The sequence below is a fragment of the Nyctibius grandis genome, chromosome 5 (genome assembly GCF_013368605.1).
Source record: "Nyctibius grandis isolate bNycGra1 chromosome 5, bNycGra1.pri, whole genome shotgun sequence".
Taxonomy (NCBI): Eukaryota; Metazoa; Chordata; class Aves; order Nyctibiiformes; family Nyctibiidae; genus Nyctibius; species Nyctibius grandis.
The window spans coordinates 60,935,961-60,952,046 of NC_090662.1; the positions used below are offsets into that span (position 1 = coordinate 60,935,961).

At 53.0% G+C, this 16,086-nt stretch overlaps 2 protein-coding genes and 1 pseudogene across 2 annotated transcripts; all 3 read left to right on the top strand.

The window, feature by feature from the left end:
• Positions 1-1,686: 1,686 nt before the first annotated feature.
• Positions 1,687-2,790, top strand: LOC137664024 (endosome-associated-trafficking regulator 1-like). Its single transcript, XM_068401748.1, is given in 1 exon segment — positions 1,687-2,790. A coding segment is annotated over 1 exon segment (1,104 nt).
• A 4,894-nt stretch (positions 2,791-7,684) lies between these two features.
• Positions 7,685-8,790, top strand: LOC137664025 (endosome-associated-trafficking regulator 1-like; annotated as a pseudogene).
• A 4,205-nt stretch (positions 8,791-12,995) lies between these two features.
• Positions 12,996-14,099, top strand: LOC137664026 (endosome-associated-trafficking regulator 1-like). Its single transcript, XM_068401749.1, has one exon. The coding sequence runs from the start codon at positions 12,996-12,998 to the stop codon at positions 14,097-14,099; it is 1,104 nt and encodes a 367-aa protein (XP_068257850.1).
• The last annotated feature ends 1,987 nt before the right edge of the window (positions 14,100-16,086 follow it).

The window sequence follows — 16,086 nt, forward strand, 5'->3', positions numbered from 1 at the left end:
ATTCTTTTTTCAACTTAGCCAATTCAGTTGCTGTGTACAGCACCTCCTTAGTAACCATCTTAGGGTTATTGTCCTCACTATCCTCATAAGCATATTCTACTTTGACCAGCGGTCGAAAGGGTTGCGGAGGACCCTGTGGTAAATCATATTGCGTCCTCAATTCCTCTGGTTCTCCAGTGGGGTACAAACCATCCCCTTTGTGACAATCACCATGGGACAGGGCTGCATCAGTTCCCTGTTGATGATTCCGTCACCCCCTGCAGTCACAAGCAAGTAACTTTTCTACAAAAGCCTCCTGCAAACACCTTACATTCTCCTGTTTGTTCCCTACTTCATCTTGCAGAGTTTTAATCTGTTCCTCCAATTCACAGTTTCTTGCCTCTAACTCTGCCACCTGCTCTTGCAACAACTGCACCAAAAGCTTTAGTGCCTGTTGCGTCTGTGCTGGGTCTTCTAATTCCTGATTTTGGGTTTCAACAGATGCTGGGTCTTCTAATTCCTGATTTTGGGTTTCAACAGATGCACTCAGAATTGCGCCCATTCTCTCTAAGCTACTGATACCTTCCGAAACTCAAGGATCCTGTCCGTGACGCCAATTTAAAATGTCAGGTTCCGGATTAAGATCTGCCTTATTAGTAAATCTAGAAATTAAATGCAGTCAGTCCCAAGAGGGACCCGCCTTATTGGTAAAAGTAAATCTAGAAATTAAATGCAGTCAGTCCCGAGAGGGACCAGCCTTATTGGTAAAAGTAAATCTAGAAATTAAATGCAGTCAGTCCTGAGAAGGACCCACCTGATTAGTAAAAAAGTAAATCTAGAAATTAAATGCAGTCAGTCCTGAGAAGGACCCACCTGATTAGTAACTCCAGTGCAGTCAGTCCAACTGGGACCTGCCTGGTTCAATGCAGTCAGTCCACGTGGGACCCGCCTGATTAGAAATCACCCGGTATGCTTTACCTGCCTGCAAGTAAAGCACCCCCAAAATCCTGACCAGAAATAAAATAGATTCGTGATCCTTGAGTTCGGACAAAGCACAACCGAGGCACGGTATCAATAAACTTAACTTTGACTTTATTAAGTCCAACAATGAGGCAACTTAGTGAGCAAGGAAAGGGAAGAGAGAGAGAGAGAGAGAGAAGTAAAAGGAAGAGAGGAAAAGAGATCAGTTGAGAGGGAAAGGATAGTCACCACCCTGGATCCCGCGGCGTCCCGTGGGTCCTTTGTTGATTCTCGGCAGTCTGGGGTGCGGGCGTGCGCCTGGTCGGGTGATTCGGCCTCTTTTATAGAGTTTTTTGGCAGAGTCATGTGACATGGAGCCGCCAGTCACAGTTTGCACCACTCACAGGCCCGAGGGCGGGACAGGTCCGGTTCCTGCGCCGTAGGATTGGCCCATTGCCAGGCTGTCGCCGGATGGGTCTCTCCGGAGGGAGTGGAGGGCTGCAGGGCGGAGACGTCAGTCACCTCTAGTCGGTGCCTACCTTCTTGCCTCACAAAATGTCGTCAAGGTCAGGTAGTCCTGTACCCCAGAAGATGGCGTCTGAGCATGTGGGATAGGATGGTTTCTGAGACAATGCCAAAAAAAAAAAGGGGGACAAGGAACAGATCCCCACACCTGTCTGCATGACTTGGGCTCCAGGAGGATAATTTGGATCCTCCTGCTTGCTGCAGCCCGAAGTGTCCTGAAAAATGTCATGGCTGCTTGACATCCCTTGAACAATGGAGAAGGTCTACCCAGAATCTCAAGGCTTGGAAGATGATGATGATGACGATGACAAATTCAGCCACCCCTACCACTCTGCACATCCTCCACCCCAGCGCAAGAGCTATGACAGCTCTGGTGCCAGACACGTGAAGGATCTGGAAGAACCCATCTCATTGTCCCTAAATCCCAGGCACTCTTACCTGGTGAAAGAAGAAGGGATGAAAAATAGAATATATGCCAAGAGGTTGGCCAAGCACGCACTGGAGCTTGAGGAGGAAGCTCAGGAGTTTCAGGAACCATTTTACAAAGACACAGTAATGCCTGGCAGCTTGTCTGAAGATGAGGACCACAGCGGGGCCTGTTACTTTCCTGTGCATCAACGGTCTCATGTTCTCCAAACTGCCCCATGTGGCTCCTATGACTCTTTCCAGTGTAGCGTGGAAGAGCAGCTGGGGATGGATGCCTTTGCCTCATGGGCCAATGCCAGTGACCCTTATCTGGGGTACCCAGAGCCCCACATGCTGCACAAGGAGGCCATCGGGGCCAGCAAGTTCCCGTCCCTGCAGCTGGCCCTTGACATGCTCAGGGAGGAGAATGCCATGCTCAAGGAGGAGAACGCCAGGCTCAGGAGGGAGGTCAGGAGCATGCAAAGGTCCCTCAAGAGCCAGGCGTGCACAGTGCAGATGCTGGAGAGGCAGCTGAAGGCCAGCCTGGCCAAAAAGGAGAGGGAAGTCCAAGAGCTACAGTCCTTTGTCCAGCAGACTGAGCGGAGTCTCCAGCTAATGACCCAGCGGGCTCTGGAGGCAGAAAGCAACGTGGAGAAGCTGAAGCAGGAGATCTTTATTCTCCAGGGAGAGCTGGAGACCTCCAAGATGGAGAACAAAAACTTGAGAGCAGGCCAAACAACCGACCTGAGGGCAGTGAAGCACAACATAGACTTCGCCTTGCAGAACCTCCACAAGATAATAACGGGTGCAAACTGGTCCATCAGACAGCTCGCCTCTGGAGCGGAGTCGCTGAATTTTGTTGCTGAGATCCTTAAATCTACTGGCAAAATTTCTGAAGCTGAAGCAGAAGAAGATCAATGAATTCAGTTCTGTGTGGGTCCTACAGATGAGTGTATGGACCAAGACCACAGGTCTCCCACTACAGCCTATATTAAAAGCATTTGCTCTCACTTACTCGAATGTGTGTGTTCAGATTCGTGGCCTTTATTCTTCGTGGAAGTACTTTTCTTGTGATTAAGTACAATTTGCAGGTAGTGATGTAGTTTTAGCTGCACTGGCACTGCGAAGCCAGCAGCAAATGTTTCCCCAGCGCTGAGCTGCAAGATCCAGCCGTGGTGGGCTCTGTGCAGGAGGCCGTGCCACAGCTCTGGCTGACTTGAGCTCCTGTGTGGGAGCCAGGAGCAAGCACAGCAGCACGGGATGCAGCGCTCTTAAACGGCTTTCATGGCACCAGGCCTGCTTATGCCGGATGGGAAACAGCTGAATCAGAAGGGGAAAAGGGTTATGGCCCAGAAGTTGGCAGGGCTGGTTAAGAGGTCTTTAAACTGGGTTCGATGGGGGAGGGGGATAAGACCAGGGCAACCACAAATGAACCTAGGGGCGACAGGCCTGCGTCGGGGGCAAGGCCACTAGCCCAGCTGAAGTGCGTTTACACCAATGCACGCAGTATGGGCAACAAACAGGAAGAGCTAGAAGCCACTGTACAGCAGGAAGGTTATGACGTGGTTGCCATCACAGAAACGTGGTGGGATGACTCTCATGACTGGAGTGCTGCTGTGGATGGCTATAAGATCTTTAAGAGGGACAGGCGAAGCAGGAGAGGCGGTGGGGTAGCGCTGTATGTTAGGGAGTGCTTGGACTGTGTTGAAATTGAGGAAGATGGTGAGGATGACAAGGTTGAATGTTTATGGGTGAAGATCAGGGGGAAGGTCGGCAGGGCGGACATTACCGTGGCAGTCTGTTATAGACCACCCAACCAGGATGAGCAGGCGGACGAGGCGTTTTACAAGCGGCTGTCAGAAGCCGCCCGGTCGCCGGCCCTTGTACTCGTGGGCGACTTCACCTTGCCGGATGTCTGCTGGAAATACAACATGGCAGAGAGGAAGCAATCTAGGAGATTCCTCGAATGTGTGGAGGACAGCTTCCTCATGCAAGTGGTAAATGAGCCCACTAGAGGAGGGGCCCTGCTTGACCTGTTGTTTGTGAACAGAGAAGGACTAGTGGGAGATGTGAGGTCGGTGGCCGTCTTGGGAATAGCGACCACAAAATGTTAGAGTTTTCGATAGTGGGGGAAGTAAGGAGGGGCAAGAGCAGAACTTCTGCCTTAGATTTCCGGCGGGCAGACTTTAGCCTGTTTAAGAGGCTGGTGGACCGAGTCCCTTGGGAGTCGGTCCTGAAGGGCAAAGGAGTCCAGGAAGGCTGGACATGCTTCAAAAGGGAATTGCTAAATATTCAGGAGCAGGCTGTCCCGGTGTGTAGGAAGACAAGCCGTCGGGGAAAAAGACCGGCCTGGTTAAACAGAGAACTTAGGCTAGAACTTAAGGAAAAAAAGAGAGCCTATTTGCTCTGGAAGAAGGGTCGGGTAACTTGGGAGGTCTATAGGGACGTGGCCAGGTCATGTAGGGAGAAGATTAGAAGGGCCAAAGCTCAATTAGAGCTTGATTTGGCTGCTACAGTCAAAGATAACAAAAAAAGCTTTTACAAATACACCAACAGCAAAAGGAGGGTCAAGGAGAGCCTCCACCACTTGCTGAATGAGGAGGGTAGTGTAGTGTCAGGGGATGAGGAAAAGGCAGAGGTGCTCAATGCCTTCTTTGCCTCGGTCTTTAATGTCAACACAGGTTATCCTCAGGAGACTCGGCCCCCAGAGCCTGAAGTTAGGGACGGGGGGCTGTGCGAACCTCTCAGGATCCAGGAGGAGACGGTTAGTGACCTGCTGTGCCAGTTGGACACCCACAAGGCTATGGGCCCGGATGGGATTCACCCCAGAGCAATGAAGGAACTGGCAAATGAACTTGTCAAACCACTCTCTATTATCTACCGGCAGTCCTGGTTAACTGGAGAAGTTTCAGCTGACGGGAAATTAGCAAATGTAACGCCCATCTACAAGAAGGGTCGGAAGGATGATCCAGGGAACTATAGGCCTGTCAGCCTGACCTCGGTGCCAGGCAAGGTGGTGGAACAGATCATCCTGAGTGCCATTACACGGCACATGCAGGACAATGGGGGCATCGGGGCCAGCCAACATGGATTCATGAGAGGTAGGTCCTGCTTGAACAACCTGGCCTCCTTCTATGACAAAGTGACCCGCCTTAGTAGATGAGGGCAGGGCTGTGGATGTATGTAGTGTATCTAGACTTCAGTAAGGCATTCGACACTGTCTCCCACAACATCCTCCTAGACAAACTAGCTGCCCGGGGCTTGGATGGGTGGACTCTTCAATGGGTTAAAAACTGGCTGGATGGCCGAGCCCAGAGAGTGGTGGTGAATGGGGCAAAGTCCAACTGGCGGCCGGTCACTAGCGGTGTTCCCCAGTGCTCAGTTCTGGGGCCGGTGCTGTTCAATATCTTTATAGATGATCTAGACGTAGGGATTGAGTGCACCCTCAGCAAATTTGCAGATGACACCAAGCTGGGTGGGAGTGTCGATCTGCTGGAGGGTAGGAAGGCCCTACAGAGGGATCTGGACAGGTTAGATAGATGGGCCAAGACCAACGGCATGAGGTTCAAAGAGAACAAGTGCCGGGTCTTACACTTGGGCCACAACAACCCCATGCAGCACTACAGGCTGGGGGAAGAGTGGTTAGAAAGCGGCCCGTCGGAAAGAGACCTGGGGGTGCTGATCGACAGCCGGCTAAACATGAGCCAGCAGTGTGCCCAGGTGGCCAAGAAGGCCAATGGCATCCTGGCCTCTATTAGGAATAGTGTAGCCAGCCGGTCTAGGGAAGTGATCGTCCCTCTCTACTCGGCAATGGTGAGGCCGCACCTTGAGTACTGTGTCCAGTTCTGGGCCCCGCACTTCAAGAAAGATGTTGAGGGGTTTGAGTGAGTCCAGAGGAGGGCGACCAAGCTGGTGAAGGGTCTGGAGGGTCTGACCTATGAGGAACGGCTGAGGGAGCTGGGGTTGTTTAGCCTGGAGAAGAGGAGGCTCAGAGGTGACCTTCTTGCAGTCTACAACTACCTGAAGGGAGGTTGTAGTGAAGTGGGAGTTGGCCTCTTCTCCCGGGCAACTAGTGATAGGACAAGAGGACACAGCCTCAAGCTTCGCCAGGGGAGGTTCAGGTTGGACATTAGGAAGAATTTCTTTTCAGAAGCGTTTATTAGACATTGGAATGGGCTGCCCAGGGAGGTGGTGGAGTCACCATCTCTGGATGTGTTTAAGAAAAGACTGGACATGGCACTTAGTGCCATGATCTAGTTGACATGGTGGTGTCAGGGCAATGGTTGGACTCGATGATCCCTGAGGTCTCTTCCAACCTGGTTGATTCTGTGATTCTGTGTGCCAGGGACAGCGTGGCAGAGGGATGGAGGGGTACCTGGGACAGCGTGGCAGAGGGATGGAGGGGTACCTCTCCAGACCGCAGTCTCCCGCCTAGCATCTCCCAGGGTGCCCCATGCTGCACCCACTTGGTTTCATCCCACTCCCCAGGATTTGCCACTGTCCCCCTGACTTCCCCCTCCACATGTGGATCCCAGCAGGCAGAGCAAGCTCTGAGAAAGATCCTTGGGCGTGCTCCGGGATTCACATCTCTCTCCTCAGCCAGGCTTTCCTCCCCCTTGTCCATGTGACAGGCAGCTGTCTCTCTGGCATGTGAATGTGATCCCCTTTTGCTGGAGGCATCTCTGAGCCTTTCCCCTTCATCCCATTTGTGTTTCAGGTTTCCAAGGAGCAGTGGGACCATTTCACAGCCATTTGAACTGAATTTGCATAAAGTTTGGGCTCCTGGTACGGTCCCTGACCTTGCCAAGCTGGCAGCATCCATTTTGCAGGCAGGGATGTCAGTGGTGGCCCTGGGCCACCAGGTGCTGAGGAGGGACGGTGGCTACATCACCTCCCGATGTGGCATCTCTGGGGGGGCTAATGTAAAAGCCGGCCCAATGCGATGGCCGTCCCCAGCCCAGGGCTTCTCGCCTGCCTGCCTGTCTGTCTTTCCCATGGTGGCACTGCACACTGTGGGGGTGTGTTGGGGTGGAGGTGGTAAGTGGGTTTATTTTCATACGTCTCCTGGCTCGTGCCGCTCTGAGTTTGTGGTGCCCAGCATTACTAACACTTCCCTGCGCCAGCTGGCAGCAGGGGATGAATCAGATCAGCAGCACCATGGTGCAGACCCCTCACCGGCTGGCCGGCTTGGGGCGATGCCTCTGGCCAGAGCACTGGTGATGTCTCCTGCCTCTGCCCAGGGTGAGCCCTGGCACCAAAATGCCAGTGGCTTGATCTTGCTGCTGGAGATGTCTCAGTAGGCTGCGGAGCAGGGCTGTCCGCTCTGTCTCACGCTGCCTGCCAAGGCCTGGCTGGTCCCTGTCCCCACGCTGCACGCTGGCAGTCTCAGGTGGCTTCATGAGCTCCTCTCTGCCCACCGGCAGCACCCCCAAGCTGGGGTCGTCTCTGCAGCCACGAGGATCCACCTTATCCTTCTGCTGCCAAAGAAGCACTTTTGCAGTTGATTGATTGGTTGGTTCCCCTCCTCCCAGGTCGCAGCAGGAAGTGAAGTCACACGATGAGGTCACAGACCTTGGTCATTCCTGTTCTCCCCATAGCAAAGGCACAGACATGCCTGGTCCTCCTCTTCACTCCCTCCTGAACACTCTGCTGATCTAAAAGAGAGGAATTTCTGTGACTGTCTCTTCCTCAACGACCCTCGTTGAGGCTGCAGAAGTTGGCACACTGCTTGTCAGTGTCAGCTGTCTGCATGACTTGGGCTCCAGGAGGATAATTTGGATCCTCCTGCTTGCTGCAGCCCGAAGTGTCCTGAAAAATGTCATGGCTGCTTGACATCCCTTGAACAATGGAGAAGGTCTACCCAGAATCTCAAGGCTTGGAAGATGATGATGATGACGATGACAAATTCAGCCACCCCTACCACTCTGCACATCCTCCACCCCAGCGCAAGAGCTATGACAGCTCTGGTGCCAGACACGTGAAGGATCTGGAAGAACCCATCTCATTGTCCCTAAATCCCAGGCACTCTTACCTGGTGAAAGAAGAAGGGATGAAAAATAGAATATATGCCAAGAGGTTGGCCAAGCACGCACTGGAGCTTGAGGAGGAAGCTCAGGAGTTTCAGGAACCATTTTACAAAGACACAGTAATGCCTGGCAGCTTGTCTGAAGATGAGGACCACAGCGGGACCTGTTACTTTCCTGTGCATCAACGGTCTCATGTTCTCCAAACTGCCCCATGTGGCTCCTATGACTCTTTCCAGTGTAGCGTGGAAGAGCAGCTGGGGATGGATGCCTTTGCCTCATGGGCCAATGCCAGTGACCCTTATCTGGGGTACCCAGAGCCCCACATGCTGCACAAGGAGGCCATCGGGGCCAGCAAGTTCCCGTCCCTGCAGCTGGCCCTTGACATGCTCAGGGAGGAGAATGCCATGCTCAAGGAGGAGAACGCCAGGCTCAGGAGGGAGGTCAGGAGCATGCAAAGGTCCCCTCAAGAGCCAGGCGTGCACAGTGCAGATGCTGGAGAGGCAGCTGAAGGCCAGCCTGGCCAAAAAGGAGAGGGAAGTCCAAGAGCTACAGTCCTTTGTCCAGCAGACTGAGCGGAGTCTCCAGCTAATGACCCAGCGGGCTCTGGAGGCAAGAAAGCAACGTGGAGAAGCTGAAGCAGGAGATCTTTATTCTCCAGGGAGAGCTGGAGACCTCCAAGATGGAGAACAAAAACTTGAGAGCAGGCCAAACAACCGACCTGAGGGCAGTGAAGCACAACATAGACTTCGCCTTGCAGAACCTCCACAAGATAATAACGGGTGCAAACTGGTCCATCAGACAGCTCGCCTCTGGAGCGGAGTCGCTGAATTTTGTTGCTGAGATCCTTAAATCTACTGGCAAAATTTCTGAAGCTGAAGCAGAAGAAGATCAATGAATTCAGTTCTGTGTGGGTCCTACAGATGAGTGTATGGACCAAGACCACAGGTCTCCCACTACAGCCTATATTACAAGCATTTGCTCTCACTTACTCGAATGTGTGTGTTCAGATTCGTGGCCTTTATTCTTCGTGGAAGTACTTTTCTTGTGATTAAGTACAATTTGCAGGTAGTGATGTAGTTTTAGCTGCACTGGCACTGCGAAGCCAGCAGCAAATGTTTCCCCAGCGCTGAGCTGCAAGATCCAGCCGTGGTGGGCTCTGTGCAGGAGGGCCGTGCCACAGCTCTGGCTGACTTGAGCTCCTGTGTGGGAGCCAGGAGCAAGCACAGCAGCACGGGATGCAGCGCTCTTAACGGCTTTTCATGGCACCAGGCCTGCTTATGCCGGATGGGAAACAGCCTGAATCAGAAGGGGAAAAGGGTGTATGGCCCAGAAGTTGGCAGGGCTGGTTAAGAGGTCTTTAAACTGGGTTCGATGGGGGAGGGGGATAAGACCAGGGCAACCACAAATTGAACCTAGGGGCGACAGGCCTGCGTCGGGGGCAAGGCCACTAGCCCAGCTGAAGTGCGTTTACACCAATGCACGCAGTATGGGCAACAAACAGGAAGAGCTAGAAGCCACTGTACAGCAGGAAGGTTATGACGTGGTTGCCATCACAGAAACGTGGTGGGATGACTCTCATGACTGGAGTGCTGCTGTGGATGGCTATAAGATCTTTAAGAGGGACAGGCGAAGCAGAGAGGCGGTGGGGTAGCGCTGTATGTTAGGGAGTGCTTGGACTGTGTTGAAATTGAGGAAGATGGTGAGGATGACAAGGTTGAATGTTTATGGGTGAAGATCAGGGGAAGGTCGGCAGGGCCGGACATTACCGTGGCAGTCTGTTATAGACCACCCAACCAGGATGAGCAGGCGGACGAGGCGTTTTACAAGCGGCTGTCAGAAGCCGCCCGGTCGCCGGCCCTTGTACTCGTGGGCGACTTCACCTTGCCGGATGTCCTGCTGGAAATACAACATGGCAGAGAGGAAGCAATCTAGGAGATTCCTCGAATGTGTGGAGGACAGCTTCCTCATGCAAGTGGTAAATGAGCCCCACTAGAGGAGGGGCCCTGCTTGACCTGTTGTTTGTGAACAGAGAAGGACTAGTGGGAGATGTGAGGTCGGTGGCCCGTCTTGGGAATAGCGACCACAAAATGTTAGAGTTTTCGATAGTGGGGGAAGTAAGGAGGGGCAAGAGCAGAACTTCTGCCTTAGATTTCCGGCGGGCAGACTTTAGCCTGTTTAAGAGGCCTGGTGGACCGAGTCCCTTGGGAGTCGGTCCTGAAGGGCAAAGGAGTCCAGGAAGGCTGGACATGCTTCAAAAGGGAATTGCTAAATATTCAGGAGCAGGCTGTCCGGGTGTAGGAAGACAAGCCGTCGGGGAAAAAGACCGGCCTGGTTAAACAGAGAACTTAGGCTAGAACTTAAGGAAAAAAAGAAGAGCCTATTTGCTCTGGAAGAAGGGTCGGGTAACTTGGAGGTCTATAGGGACGTGGCCAGGTCATGTAGGGAGAAGATTAGAAGTGCCAAAGCTCAATTAGAGCTGATTTGGCTGCTACAGTCAAAGATAACAAAAAAGCTTTTACAAATACACCAACAGCAAAAGGAGGGTCAAGGAGAGCCTCCACCACTTGCTGAATGAGGAGGGTAGTGTAGTGTCAGGGGATGAGGAAAAGGCAGAGGTGCTCAATGCCTTCTTTGCCTCGGTCTTTAATGTCAACACAGGTTATCCTCAGGAGACTCGGCCCCCAGAGCCTGAAGTTAGGGACGGGGGGCTGTGCGAACCTCTCAGGATCCAGGAGGAGACGGTTAGTGACCTGCTGTGCCAGTTGGACACCCACAAGGCTATGGGCCCGGATGGGATTCACCCCAGAGCAATGAAGGAACTGGCAAATGAACTTGTCAAACCACTCTCTATTATCTACCGGCAGTCCTGGTTAACTGGAGAAGTTTCAGCTGACGGGAAATTAGCAAATGTAACGCCCATCTACAAGAAGGGTCGGAAGGATGATCCAGGGAACTATAGGCCTGTCAGCCTGACCTCGGTGCCAGGCAAGGTGATGGAACAGATCATCCTGAGTGCCATTACACGGCACATGCAGGACAATGGGGGCATCGGGGCCAGCCAACATGGATTCATGAGAGGTAGGTCCTGCTTGAACAACCTGGCCTCCTTCTATGACAAAGTGACCCGCTTAGTAGATGAGGGCAGGGCTGTGGATGTATGTAGTGTATCTAGACTTCAGTAAGGCATTCGACACTGTCTCCCACAACATCCTCCTAGACAAACTAGCTGCCCGGGGCTTGGATGGGTGGACTCTTCAATGGGTTAAAAACTGGCTGGATGGCCGAGCCCAGAGAGTGGTGGTGAATGGGGCAAAGTCCAACTGGCGGCCGGTCACTAGCGGTGTTCCCCAGTGCTCAGTTCTGGGGCCGGTGCTGTTCAATATCTTTATAGATGATCTAGACGTAGGGATTGAGTGCACCCTCAGCAAATTTGCAGATGACACCAAGCTGGGTGGGAGTGTCGATCTGCTGGAGGGTAGGAAGGCCCTACAGAGGGATCTGGACAGGTTAGATAGATGGGCCGAGACCAACGGCATGAGGTTCAACAAGAACAAGTGCCGGGTCTTACACTTGGGCCACAACAACCCCATGCAGCACTACAGGCTGGGGGAAGAGTGGTTAGAAAGCGGCCCGTCGGAAAGAGACCTGGGGGTGCTGATCGACAGCCGGCTAAACATGAGCCAGCAGTGTGCCCAGGTGGCCAAGAAGGCCAATGGCATCCTGGCCTCTATTAGGAATAGTGTAGCCAGCCGGTCTAGGGAAGTGATCGTCCCTCTCTACTCGGCAATGGTGAGGCCGCACCTTGAGTACTGTGTCCAGTTCTGGGCCCCGCACTTCAAGAAAGATGTTGAGGGGTTTGAGTGAGTCCAGAGGAGGGCGACCAAGCTGGTGAAGGGTCTGGAGGGTCTGACCTATGAGGAACGGCTGAGGGAGCTGGGGTTGTTTAGCCTGGAGAAGAGGAGGCTCAGAGGTGACCTTCTTGCAGTCTACAACTACCTGAAGGGAGGTTGTAGTGAAGTGGGAGTTGGCCTCTTCTCCCGGGCAACTAGTGATAGGACAAGAGGACACAGCCTCAAGCTTCGCCAGGGGAGGTTCAGGTTGGACATTAGGAAGCATTTCTTTTCAGAAGGGGTTATTAGACATTGGAATGGGCTGCCCAGGGAGGTGGTGGAGTCACCATCTCTGGATGTGTTTAAGAAAAGACTGGACATGTCACTTAGTGCCATGATCTAGTTGACAGGGTGGTGTCAGGGCAACGGTTGGACTCAATGATCCCTGAGGTCTCTTCCAACCTGGTTGATTCTGTGATTCTGTGATTCTGTGAATCTGTGATTCTGTGATTCTGTCTCCTGGCTCGTGCCGCTCTGAATTTGTGGTGCCCAGCATTACTAACACTTCCCTGCGCCAGCTGGCAGCAGGGGATGAATCAGATCAGCAGCACCATGGTGCAGACCCCTCACCGGCTGGCCGGCTTGGGGCGATGCCTCTGGCCAGAGCACTGGTGATGTCTCCTGCCTCTGCCCAGGGTGAGCCCTGGCACCAAAACGCCAGCGGCTTGATCTTGCTGCTGGAGATGTCTCAGTAGCCTGCGGAGCAGGGCTGTCCGCTCTGCCTCACGCTGCCTGCCAAAGCCCAGCTGGTCCCTGTCCCCACCCTGCATGCTGGCAGTCTCAGGTGGCTTCATGAGCTCCTCTCTGCCCACCGGCAGCATCCCCAAGCTGGGGTCGTCTCTGCTGCCACGAGGATCCACCTTATCCTTCTGCTGCCAAAGAAGCACTTTTGCAGTTGATTGATTGGTTGGTTCCCCTCCTCCCAGGTCGCAGCAGGAAGTGAAGTCACACGATGAGGTCACAGACCTTGGTCATTCCTGTTCTCCCCATAGCAAAGGCACAGACATGCCTGGTCCTCCTCTTCACTCCTTCCTGAACTCTCTGCTGATCTAAAAGAGAGGAATTTCTGTGACTGTCTCTTCCTCAACGACCCTCGTTGAGGCTGCAGAAGTTGGCACACTGCTTGTCAGTGTCAGCTGTCTGCATGACTTGGGCTCCAGGAGGATAATTTGGATCCTCCTGCTTGCTGCAGCCCAAAGTGTCCTGAAAAATGTCATGGCTGCTTGACATCCCTTGGACAACGGAGAAGGTCTACCCAGAATCTCAAGGCTTGGAAGATGATGATGATGACGATGACAAATTCAGCCACCCCTACCACTCTGCACATCCTCCACCCCAGCGCAAGAGCTATGACAGCTCTGGTGCCAGACACGTGAAGGATCTGGAAGAACCCATCCCATTTTCCCTAAATCCCAGGCACTCTTACCTGGTGAAAGAAGAAGGGATGAAAAATAGAATATATGCCAAGAGGTTGGCCAAGCACGCACTGGAGCTTGAGGAGGAAGCTCAGGAGTTTCAGGAACCATTTTACAAAGACACAGTAATGCCTGGCAGCTTGTCTGAAGATGAGGACCACAGCGGGGCCTGTTACTTTCCTGTGCATCAACGGTCTCATGTTCTCCAAACTGCCCCATGTGGCTCCTATGACTCTTTCCAGTGTAGCGTGGAAGAGCAGCTGGGGATGGATGCCTTTGCCTCATGGGCCAATGCCAGTGACCCTTATCTGGGGTACCCAGAGCCCCACATGCTGCACAAGGAGGCCATCGGGGCCAGCAAGTTCCCGTCCCTGCAGCTGGCCCTTGACATGCTCAGGGAGGAGAATGCCATGCTCAAGGAGGAGAACGCCAGGCTCAGGAGGGAGGTCAGGAGCATGCAAAGGTCCTTGGTGAGGCAGGCGTGCACAGTGCAGACGCTGGAGAGGCAGCTGAAGGCCAGCCTGGCCAAAAAGGAGAGGGAAGCCCAAGAGCTACAGTCCTTTGTCCAGCAGACTGAGCGGAGTCTCCAGCTAATGACCCAGCGGGCTCTGGAGGCAGAAAGCAACGTGGAGAAGCTGAAGCAGGAGATCTTTATTCTCCAGGGAGAGCTGGAGACCTCCAAGATGGAGAACAAAAACTTGAGAGCAGGCCAAACAACCGACCTGAGGGCAGTGAAGCACAACATAGACTTCGCTTTGCAGAACCTCCACAAGATAATAACGGGTGCAAACTGGTCCATCAGACAGCTCGCCTCTGGAGCGGAGTCGCTGAATTTTGTTGCTGAGATCCTTAAATCTACTGGCAAAATTTCTGAAGCTGAAGCAGAAGAAGATCAATGAATTCAGTTCTGTGTGGGTCCTACAGATGAGTGTATGGACCAAGACCACAGGTCTCCCACTACAGCCTATATTAAAAGCATTTGCTCTCACTTACTCAAATGTGTGTGTTCAGATTCGTGGCCTTTATTCTTCGTGGAAATACTTTTCTTGTGATTAAGTACAATTTGCAGGTAGTGATGTAGTTTTAGCTGCCGATGCTCTGTTCTGGCACTGCGAAGCCAGCAGCAAATGTTTCCCCAGCGCTGAGCTGCAAGATCCAGCCGTGGTGGGCTCTGTGCAGGAGGCCGTGCCACAGCTCTGGCTGACTTGAGCTCCTGTGTGGGAGCCAGGAGCAAGCACAGCAGCACGGGATGCAGCGCTCTTAAACGGCTTTCATGGCACCAGGCCTGCTTATGCCGGATGGGAAACAGCTGAATCAGAAGGGGAAAAGGGTTATGGCCCAGAAGTTGGCAGGGCTGGTTAAGAGGTCTTTAAACTGGGTTCGATGGGGGAGGGGGATAAGACCAGGGCAACCACAAATGAACCTAGGGGCGACAGGCCTGCGTCGGGGGCAAGGCCACTAGCCCAGCTGAAGTGCGTTTACACCAATGCACGCAGTATGGGCAACAAACAGGAAGAGCTAGAAGCCACGGTACAGCAGGAAGGTTATGACGTGGTTGCCATCACAGAAACGTGGTGGGATGACTCTCATGACTGGAGTGCTGCTGTGGATGGCTATAATATCTTTAAGAGGGACAGGCGAAGCAGGAGATGCGGTGGGGTAGCGCTGTATGTTAGGGAGTGCTTGGACTGTGTTGAAATTGAGGAAGATGGTGAGGATGACAAGGTTGAATGTTTATGGGTGAAGATCAGGGGGAAGGTCGGCAGGGCGGACATTACCGTGGCAGTCTGTTATCAGACCACCCAACAGGATGAGCAGGCGGAACGAGGCGGTTTTACAAGCGGCTGTCAGAAGCCGCCCGGTCGCCGGCCCTTGTACTCGTGGGCGACTTCACCTTGCCGGATGTCTGCTGGAAATACAACATGGCAGAGAGGAAGCAATCCAGGAGATTCCTCGAATGTGTGGAGGACGACTTCCTCATGCAAGTGGTAAATGAGCCCACTAGAGGAGGGGCCCTGCTTGACCTGTTGTTTGTGAACAGAGAAGGACTAGTGGGAGATGTGAGGTCGGTGGCCGTCTTGGGAATAGCGACCACAAAATGTTAGAGTTTTCGATAGTGGGGGAAGTAAGGAGGGGCAAGAGCAGAACTTCTGCCTTAGATTTCTGGCGGGCAGACTTTAGCCTGTTTAAGAGGCTGGTGGACCGAGTCCCTTGGGAGTCGGTCCTGAAGGGCAAAGGAGTCCAGGAAGGCTGGACATGCTTCAAAAGGGAATTGCTAAATATTCAGGAGCAGGCTGTCCCGGTGTGTAGGAAGACAAGCCGTCGGGGAAAAAGACCGGCCTGGTTAAACAGAGAACTTAGGCTAGAACTTAAGGAAAAAAAGAGAGCCTATTTGCTCTGGAAGAAGGGTCGGGTAACTTGGGAGGTCTATAGGGACGTGGCCAGGTCATGTAGGGAGAAGATTAGAAGTGCCAAAGCTCAATTAGAGCTTGATTTGGCTGCTACAGTCAAAGATAACAAAAAAAGCTTTTACAAATACACCAACAGCAAAAGGAGGGTCAAGGAGAGCCTCCACCACTTGCTGAATGAGGAGGGTAGTGTAGTGTCAGGGGATGAGGAAAAGGCAGAGGTGCTCAATGCCTTCTTTGCCTCGGTCTTTAATGTCAACACAGGTTATCCTCAGGAGACTCGGCCCCCAGAGCCTGAAGTTAGGGACGGGGGGCTGTGCGAACCTCTCAGGATCCAGGAGGAGATGGTTAGTGACCTGCTGTGCCAGTTGGACACCCACAAGGCTATGGGCCCGGATGGGATTCACCCCAGAGCAATGAAGGAACTGGCAAATGAACTTGTCAAACCACTCTCTATTATCTACCGGCAGTCCTGGTT

Bases quoted from the DNA above. Each gene is read 5' to 3' on its own strand.
- LOC137664026 (XM_068401749.1), top strand. From the start codon at position 12,996: ATGTCATGGCTGCTTGACATCCCTTGGACAACGGAGAAGGTCTACCCA.